The 10,423-nt window shown below is 35.2% G+C and overlaps 1 protein-coding gene across 2 annotated transcripts in view; it reads right to left on the bottom strand.

Moving 5' to 3' along the window:
• Positions 1-653: 653 nt before the first annotated feature.
• Positions 654-10,423, bottom strand: part of LOC103059932 (broad substrate specificity ATP-binding cassette transporter ABCG2-like) — a 29,102-nt gene continuing 19,332 nt past the window's right edge. For both annotated transcript variants that reach the window (XM_007437150.4, XM_015889636.3), the window contains exons 10-16: positions 9,878-9,960; positions 7,052-7,141; positions 5,687-5,811; positions 5,340-5,494; positions 4,740-4,829; positions 4,237-4,337; positions 654-3,174 (exon numbers count right to left, since the gene is read on the bottom strand). In XM_007437150.4, coding sequence (XP_007437212.1) covers positions 3,027-3,174; positions 4,237-4,337; positions 4,740-4,829; positions 5,340-5,494; positions 5,687-5,811; positions 7,052-7,141; positions 9,878-9,960 — 792 coding nt within the window. In that variant the 3' untranslated portion in view covers positions 654-3,026. The remainder of the gene's footprint in view (positions 3,175-4,236; positions 4,338-4,739; positions 4,830-5,339; positions 5,495-5,686; positions 5,812-7,051; positions 7,142-9,877; positions 9,961-10,423) is intronic.

The raw sequence follows: 10,423 nt of genomic DNA, 5'->3' as shown, positions 1-10,423 counted from the left end.
AGCACGAGGAATATCAGCCAGTCTTTCCATTATGTCAAGCAAAAACTAGTGCAAAGGCAAAGAGTGAATGCAATTATCAATCCAGGACTGTAAATTTGGAGTGCTGCTGTCTTTCATTATAACAAGATACTGTAACCTTGTTCAATGAATCCAATGTTCAGTGTTCAATGAATGTTCAATGAGTCCAAATGGTCTTCATCTGTTGATAAGTTCCAAATGTTTGGTATGAAAAGCCACATCACATTAATATCTTTAAATCTTATTACTTTTTCCAATGCCTTGTAACAAATTTAAGAACATTAAAGCAAAGCAGAACAGTTGGACAACCTTCTATCAGTTTGTACTTCAGCAAAAGGGAGCAGATAGCCAACTTTTTCTAAACCTTTTCTGATGTGTCCAATAAGCATGAAAAAAATCACCTTATGATCATAAGAAACACGGTTAATATTTTAAGACTCTTAGCCATTGATTATTAATATAGAATATTCCAACTCTTTATTGCAAAGTTTTTACAAATAACAAATACCCAGCATAATAATATACTGTAATTGTCTAAAAAAATACTATAGAAATACTATTGAAATTGTGAAAAATGTTTTCCAAAAATTATAATAATTCAAGGGTTTTAGTGTTGCCAACAAGTCCAGACCAAATTGTGAAATCAGAAGAAGCTTTAATCAAGATATTGCCTTTCTGCAGTTTTAGACAATCCAAATTCTTTTTGTAATAACTCAGATGGTTCAAAAGCTTCATTGGCAGTAAGCTGAACTAAAGTGCAGTATTATTAGCCCCTGAAAATATATTTGAATCTATATCTATACATTTGTAAAGTAGGATTAACCCTAAAGTATAAATGTATCATGGGAATAAGGATCAACATCATACTTCTTTATACAGTATGCCTTGCAGCCTTCAGTGTTGAAAATACAACTGAATTTTGGCCAGAAGAAAGAACCAAGACCCTACCAAGGTATTAAAGGGTTAACACAGTCACATAATTTTGATTTCCTCACTTTTAAGTTCCACAAAGAAGAAAGAAGGCAAAATACATGCTCAGTGATTGGGGAAGTTAAAACTCTCATTATATGAAGCCCATTAACTGGACAAAGACAAATAGGAGGTTTGTCTTCCCAAATGCTAAAAATATATAAAGGTATTGACATAGGACTCCATTTCAGTACATATCCCAGTCTTAAAGCAATATTCATTTTTACATTTATCTTTTACCTATCCATGAAGTCATTTTTAATCATCTCTTTATATCAATGTTGATGTGAGACAGGAGTATCTGCCAGACAGTCAATAATATCAGAATGGCAGGTGTGATTTTTATTTTTATTATTTTTTTACATGCAATATATGCATCACACACATGGCAGGGCTTTGATCACCCAGTCGTACCTGCCATTTCGACATCAGTGTTGGACATCCTTAATATATTTTGAAATAAAGCAAGTATTCCTTAACTTTTTGATTATAATTCAAACACAGAGCTTTTCCATTCATCTGAGGCCCATATCATCAGTCCTAAATTTAAAGTAAGCTAATTCAATGACTAGCTTCCAAAAAGATATGGGAGAAAATACTGCATGAAATAGATTATTGCTTAAATGCAATAATGGAGTGGAATAAAACTTTCATGCTGTATTTGTGGATAATATGCTCATTTGAATTGGAAGCCACTGATTATTGTTCCAACATAATATGCACATTTTTGTATCAATGTTCTCCGATATATTCACAGGGTACACAGGTTGGATGTGTAGAGGGCTAATTCTCATTCTAAGCACTGCACACAAAGTACTATCCATAACAATGGCTGTAGTAGAAACTTCTGTAGCCTGTAAATAAACTGAAAATGTCATGTTTCCATACTTATATGACAGCCAATAAAACTTGCATATTGTTGATAGCAAAATAATGCAAGCACGGTTGTCATTTTTTTTTAACCTTGCATGCCTTATTTTATTTTATATGTTCTGTTATGCAGGTTGTATGCTGTAGGTTTTATTTAGCAAGTCTTATTTAGTCTGGGTCACTGACCTGTAATAAAGAATATGATTTGTTATTTAAGTTAACCTTTATACAACTGTACAGAAGTATGGAGATAGCCTTGAAGAAAATATATCGCAATTGTTAGGAAAACATGAACTCAGCCCAGGAAAACAGGAAGGTGTGAGAAAGAAACTCAAGATTGCCTCACTTAGAGTCTCTCTGATATGAAAGAGAGGGAAAGAGAATTGCTGTCAGGCTTTCAGTGTTGTTATAGCCTATATCAATAGAGTAGAGTTCTAGTATTTCTTGTGGTGTCTGTTACCTGACCTGGATTACCTCAAAGGGCCTGGTTACACTTCATGATTACACTTCAAACCATGAATCACCTGCTCTCCTGTATGTTGAGAAATATGATTAATCTGGAATTAAGCATTTTATAACCCTTCAGTATCTGGGGGAGAATTAAACACACATTTGATTGTTTAAAAAGTAATAAAACCTATCTTTACCAGCTGGCATTCCTTTCCTGAAGTTAGTTAGTTTATATGTCACATTTATATAGCCACCCATCTCACACAAAGCATCACTTATGTCTGTATCAATAGCTAATTTTATTTGTGATATGATTGCTTTTATTGTTATTTATTGATGGGTCAATTCATTTAAATATAATTGTATTGTTGTTTAATGTTGTGAATCACCATGGGCTGAGTATGCCAGGAGTATGCAGATACACATTTAGAACATAAATAAAATAAATGCTATCTAAATGCTAAGTCTCTATACTGGTAAGCAGGAAATAATTGACAATACTTTTCAGACTTTTTGATATATTGATACACAATCAAATAATATCTGAGGGTACCATAAAGGCAAATATCTTGGCAGAAGGTTGAGGCTTTTCTTGATGATGAGATGTTCAATCAAGATCGGAAGATTACAATCAGCAGAACAATAGTCTATTTTCTCATTCTCCTGTTTGTTATTCTGAATCGGACTAACTGGACTGGACACTTGACAACATCATTGATTTAAGAGAACTTTTTCATGAAATGTAGCTTCAAGTAAGCAATAGTAAGGAAAATGATGGTCATGCAAGCCAATGCCACATGGTTCTGCCATAACCCCCACGTGGTTGCATTGATCCCTTGGCTTTCTAGATATTGTTCTCCAGTGCACCTAAAAAGAAATACAAACAGAGATTTTTGATCAACAGAAGCTCCACAACATGGATAACAATCTTGTAGGGCCAAGGACCACAACATGGATGTCACCACATGGTTGTGGGTTGGTCTGAGGGAACATTTGAATGGGTTTTTGGTTTTTTTAACTGTGATCTGCTATTTCAGGCCTTACATTCTTCTGTTTCCCAGCTGATGGGAACTACACGGTCAGTTTTCAGTCATGATGGTTAGAGGGGCTCTGAAGGCCCCAGAAAGGAAATCTGGAACTGCAGTCCTGGGACAAAGATTACTAGGTATTGTTCAGTAGCACTGCAGTTTAACAAAGGAAGGATGGATTCCTTGAATGGAAGAACTGCATCTTGGGGTCAAATAACTTGCTTTATCAGCAGAATAATACAGATAAGTCCAGGTAGGTCTGGAACAGACTTCTGTCTGAATACCTAGGGAGCTACTGTTATTGAGTATCTGTTGGATATTTGAATTCAGCAGGAGCCCTTGTTAGAGGATGTGTTCCTAAACACGTGCAGAGTGTTCAAAAAATACCAAGTGATTAAGTAGCAGTGGGTCCTATTTAAATAGAATAAAACACTCATAATTATCTTGAATACAGAATATGGATTTAGCCCAGCTATCAAAGAATGTTAGGAAACATTAATTACATATGAAGTTAGATTTATTAAAAAATACATAGGATAGGAATGTCCTTTTGTCCCTTAAACACAGTGATTCATTTAACTAACAGTAGACTAGGGAAGAAATAGTTGGGTCAGGTGATCTCTGAGCTTAGTTATTTTCTTGCAAACATTTCATCACTAGGCTAGGTAGCATTATCAGTGCAAGGCTTTTACATAGGAAAATATAGCCTGGGGGGGCCGATCGGATTTAGGTGCTTTCTCCCTCTGATTCCTACTTTAAAGGATTCAGGACCTCATCCATTAATAATAATATTATAGGATAGAATTCAGATGCTGAAGATAAATGAATATAACCAGTCATCCTACCAGGATTGTCTCCAACCTACAAGGGCAAAGTTGAGTAAAACGAAGGTCATACTTACGGCTGAATGGCGCTAACTTCCGTACAATTGGAGCTGCTCCAATTTCTATTTGAATTAAAATTGCAGAACTCAAGACCAGTAAATTCATTAATCTGCAGTGCCTTTGAAGATGAAGAAACACAGTAAAATAGTGTTTTTGAAAGCATACACAAAACAAGTCCTACATGGTGTGACAATACGCATATGCACTCAGAAGTATTACATATTATGTTCATTAGATGTATACCCAATACTGTTGAGAATTGCCACTTTAGTTATGTTTTTAGCTGCACTGGGGTCATAACCCGTAAAAGAACCTATAAATTAGTAGATATTCTTTCCCTATATTATCATTTGCATTAAATCATAGAACAGAGTTTCTGAGGTCTTGAAAGGATTTGATTTTTTTGCTATTCAGCAACACGCTATTATGGGGTAGAGGGAGAAAGTGTGTGGATGGATAGATAGACAGAAAGATAGATATTAGCCAATTCTTCTTCTTTTCAAGATGATGTAGCACTTACTGTCATGCCATATCGAGGAATGCTGAAGTACTGGAGCCAAGAAAGCCATGACAGAATACTGGTGAGATTTACCAATAACCCAGAGAAAATCTGCAGATAAAATCAAAGTTGTAAATTCAAAAAAGGGATGTAATGTTTAAAATTATGATCAATAAATAACCAAACATTTCTTGGAAAGTTAAAGGCTGATCTATGTTCTCAACTAAATCCATTTACTTTCTTCTGCATGTTGTATCTTCTGTATTCCATCTTCATGGTTCAAACTATTTACCATCAACTTGGCCTGGTGGTAAGAGAAATGCCCCTATCTGGGCATGCTGGCTGGATGCTATGCAAAACATACCTGAAGAACATTATGTTGGGCAGGGATGAAGGCAGGGAAGGGGGCCAATAAGTCATTAGGGTTAGGGTTAGTCAATAGGGAAGTCACAATCATGCAACCGAAACCCCACCTTTTTATGTGTGTTGTGACAACTGCCTATAAGAAAGGGAAGGGGCTTTGATGCATGGTTGTGGCTGACATCTTAACTTTTTTGACCCCATGGATACTTCTGATGTTGAAGAAAGTTGCCTTAATAAGGCATCGATCAAAGTACTCACAATCATAAAAACAAAGCTGATAGTCATGAGAAGATTGGCGACAGCAACCACACTGTGTCCTGTGGCAATAGCAAGTGCCATAGAAGTGGCAGTATATGACACCATCATCAGAGTAAACATCATTATAAAGAAAGCCTCTACGGTTGGTTTCAGACCTTGAGAACAAGAAAAGCAGGATTGGAATGTCAGTCCAATTATATTGTCAAGCATTATATTACACTGAGCACTTTTTGACTTGCACAAAGATGCATTTTAGCTTTTATACCATCTATGCATGGAACATTTTTTTGCAGATCTCACTTGGTATAGTATATTTTCCCAGATAGACAAAAGGATGGTAAACTTACCTAGCATGAAATAAACAATGCAGGTGAAAATGATGCTTGGTAAGGTCCTCATGGGTATTAAATCAGTCATTAGTTTTGAGAAGAAGTATACAGAAATTCGGTAGTATCCACTGATATATTCATGTCTATCATAAAACAGCCAACACAATATTATGGAAAATCAGATAATCTATTAATTTTCACTCATTAAAATGTAGGCGTGTCAGGTATTAATTGCAACAAAATGGCAATTCCTTTGAAATTACCATGAGTAGAATAATTATGTTTGCAAAAGATCTACAACTGTTAGTTTGTCTTCTTACAAGTGGTTAACACATTATACTGACCCATGATTTAACTGTTTGTGGAATAAATCACAAGCTGTGGAGTTCACGCTACATACTAGCCATAAAGCCTGGCTCAGCATTATAAGCCACTACGGCTGAGTTCACAAACCATAACTTAGCAAACTACATGATATCTCAGTGCCATGTGTCAGTTGTTCATAAAATGCTATGAAGTTATTTTTAAAAAGATTAAGCCTAAGAAATAAATATCCATACCACAAAACTGGTACAGAGTATGGGAAGTTGTAGTTTAAGGGAAAGATGGATAAGAAGTTTTAATACAAGGTTCTCATAATTCTACTACTGTAAATTACAATCCCGGGATCTGGAGGAAGAACCCATAATGTTTGTAGCATAGAGAGGGTGACTAATGTACATATCACATTTTGATATATCTTAATAACATTATATGTCCTAGTAACAAACTCCCATCCTTAGAGAACACATATTTAACAATGATTTGTGCAAAACTGTGATTCCTTTCAGTTTAAGCCATTTCACTTCTGCCCCTATTCACTTGTATGTTTGAAATCACAGATTAAAGCCAGCAGTCAAAACTTGTTTATTTAATCAGATCTTTTAATTTGTTTTAGGAAGATTTTCTGTTTGTTTTTGATCACTTGTATATCTGTTATACTTGCCAACTTGTTTTAATGAATGTTTTGATTGTTTTTTTGTAAGCTACCCAGAATCATTAAGGGAATAGGTGGCATTCTAAATAAATATCATAGATTAAAGTTACAAATAGTCACACAGGCATATGTGAGATGGGAGTCCAAAAAGTCAAGATTGTGACTACCATCCTGACTTTTTGGACTATCCTACAGACATCCCCCACCCCAAATGATCAATGAGTTCAAACTTGCACACCCATTGATGCCTAACAGAATCCCCGAGAATGGCCTTCTCAGCTCAAAACAGACCATAGTGCAGTGAAAAGTTAGTAAATTAAAAGAAAACCCTGATTTATCATCAAATAAAGGATGCTTTTAGATGCTCATCAACTGTTAGCACATTTTGTCCAGCAGTGCTTACTTACATAAATATTTTCTTCTCCACCACAAAGAGTTCAATAGCTGAGATGCTGCTGAAACACTGATTAGTGGTCATAAAGAACATGGCACCAATTCTAGGGAAAAAACATAGATTGTCATTGTAAGAAACTAGCTTTCTGAACATACCATGATTTTTCAAATGGCTTTTTAAAAATAGCTGAGCCCAGTGCTCCTGGGTTTTATTTTCTTAGCAATAAATACTCTATCACCTGTGTACTAGAAGCTGGAGAGCAGGTTTACAAAACCTCTCCTCCAAGTGTTAAATAGATGCAATCTTTGAAAGGCTGGTGCAGTTGCTTAGGACCTGCTCTGAAGGCTGAGACTTCCGGGAGAGATATGGTGAACTGAAGAGAGCTCCACAAAAGCAGAACCAATGACTGTGGCAAAGACCAAGGCACTGGTGAGCAGACCAGTTTCTTGGAGCTTCTCCGGATAAGGAGAGGATGGGGGAGACTGCAGGACAGCAGTTTTCCATGGGTTTGAGTGCTGGGAGACAACAGGATTAGCCGTTTTGCTCACAACTGCAGCAGAGACTTTTAAAGGACACTAAGTTTGCAAACCTCACTTTCTAATCACTTTCAGAAATTTCTCGTTAACTACTTCTAAGCTATTAGAGACCTTTGAAATAACAAGTTTGAAAATGCTGGGTGAGTCTGCCTTCAATTAAGAAAATATTAATCATAAACTTTAGAATTTAAAGAATCTGAAATAAACAACAAAAAGCCAAATAAGATAAAATTGGAATACTGAAACTTTTACAATAGGATTTTAGAATTAATTATAAAGAACAAACAGCTTCTCATGGGAAATAGATTCTGTTTTGGTTTTAACAAGACACAACAAGGATAAGCAATTTCATGATTTCAAAAACTGGACATTAGAGGGGACTAAAGGTTTTAGGTAGAGGAAAGATTTACAAGCATGTAAAATGTTGCAAAATGTTATAACAATGAAAATATTGAAGGAGACTTTTGAAGAATGGAATCAGAAAATAGCCACAATGTTAACAATGTCAGTAATTATGTCTGGTTCTATGGATAGACTATGTCCAAAAGATGTTATTGAAGAAATGACAAATGTAGAACAAATTTTACCTGACAAGATAGAAATGGTATTGAAAGTGGATTTACAACTGACAGGCCAAGAGAATGACTTAGAGAAGGATGTTCACTGGATCTACAAAAGAAACTGGCTGAGATTTTAAAATTTAAAAGGGAAATACAAATGACAAACAAAGAGAGTGACCTGGATAATTTTTCCTATTGGATTTACAGAAGAGGCTTCTTAAAGCCTTGAAGAACTCTGTGTGATGGGACAAAGAAGAAATGAAGAGAAATCAAATCCTATAACAATATTTGAATGAATTAAAGATTAAGACTGTTAGAAGTAAAAGGAAGGAATATAAAGTTGGTTTATTTGATTAAGGTTAAAACAAGATATGCAGTTATTCTGGCAACCCTTTATGGACTTTCTGCTGACAGCAGGACTGAAAAGATGATGTTTTATGGATTTGTGGATCCATTTATGGATTATAGATAAGAGATGGGATATGGTACAAAGAGATAAATGTTTGTAACCTTATAGGGGGTGAAGAGTCACTAAATTTGTCTATACTTGTGATGAAAGTTGGAAGTAACTTCTTTATATATTTCTTTTTCTTCCTTTATTATATTCTTCCTTTTCTCTTTCTTCTCTTTTTTTCTTGCATTTTTTACTTCTTCCTATTCTCTTTTATTTTTTTTAAGTTTAGCTTGTATTAGATTTTACTATTATAATCAAAAATCTTAATAAAAATTATGTATAGGAATCTCCCCCGAAGGCTGACCCCTTCTATCACTGGTGCTTCCAGCAAAACTAAAAAGCTGTTATAAAGTGAGACCTGCAATGAAATGCTGCAGTGCCAGGGTTCCTGTCTAAAGTTCCTACCACTTTGTTGGTGGTCTTCCAGATTACATCACCCACATACACTGATTTTCCATTTCTTTCCACCACCAACATCCATAATTCAGCAACCATAGAGCATACTCATTCTTTATTGGACTTTTTAAAAAGTTCTCATGGCAACTTCTTTCCATTCTTGCTTCCACTTCTTTTCCATTCCTATCCCAGCCCACTTTCTGTGGCCAATTAGCACATTCCATGGAACTTCATTTCATTTTATAGTTTCTTTCTAATGGATTCTTTCTACTTCTGGAAAACCTTGGGATTTTATATGGATTTTGTTGGAAGGTGCTTTTTGGTGTTTACAAGCACTCGCTTTTAAATGCTCAAGATGGCAGAAGTAACGATTGCACCATCTCCAACTAAAGGCACCACCATATTTCAAGTATTTCAAGCCTTTTCCATAGCTGAATTAAAGCGCTCTCTCTGAAATAGTGCTTAAGAAATAACAAGGTATCAAAAGTCCAAACAGACTAGCCAATATTTTCAAAGACTTTGCAAATTACAAAACTGTGCAGTGAAGCCTCAACTTATTAGACCTTGATGAAAACAATTTTGCACGCAGCAGATCAAACCTCCATTGCAATTTGAGCCATTTTTGTAATAACTGTATTATGCAAAGTAGCAAGTATCATTTGTGCCATTATGCAAAAAAACTACATAATGATAAATCATCACACAAAATAGTGTAAATCTCTTGTAAGGTCCTACTGTCCAACTCACCATACATTTGGGTATAATGGACACTTCCTCACTTCCATTAGTCAGTTAAAATAAAGTTTCACTTTATTTCAGGTTCTCACTGATGGAATTTGCATTCGAAACAAGCATCACACATTTGATCATGCTATTATCCCCAGAGGACTCACCTATTCTGCAGACCTTTAGCATCATTTGTTACACCAAAGAATATGGCACCTACAACTAATCCCAGGAAAGCCGTAACCAATAACTGAAATATAAACATATTATGTTCAGTTGTAATTTTACGAATAGTCATGGTATACAAATTGATATCAAGACCAAAGACAAATTTTGCTTTTTTTTTTTCCTCCCCAAAATGGCCTTCATTCATTTTGAAAATTGAAGCGATTATGCTATAACAACAAATTTATCAGTCATCACTACTAACCCACATTCAATTTAAAATAAATGTTAATGGTTAGTTTTAGCAATAATTGTTAGGAAGTTTGGAATTGTGCTGGTTAAGACAACTGATGTTTCACAGATTAGAACAATTTGTCTGGTCTGCACACTAATGTAAAAATATTGGAAAAACACTTGTTCTAGTGTGATCTGCTGGCTATATAAACCCATGTTTATAGGCTAGATTTAGTTTTCAGCATGCTATGCAAACAGATTTTTACCAAATGCTCTCCTAAGAGTTGGAATCAAGTACATGTAGGATTTACAGT

The sequence above is a fragment of the Python bivittatus genome, unplaced genomic scaffold (assembly GCF_059951505.1).
Source record: "Python bivittatus isolate LINGU-HERP-01145 unplaced genomic scaffold, Pbiv_v1 ctg000070_np1212, whole genome shotgun sequence".
In the NCBI taxonomy this organism is placed as follows: domain Eukaryota; kingdom Metazoa; phylum Chordata; class Lepidosauria; order Squamata; family Pythonidae; genus Python; species Python bivittatus.
Note: the sequence above shows the minus strand (reverse complement) of the source record. Positions and strands in the feature narration are given on the sequence as shown.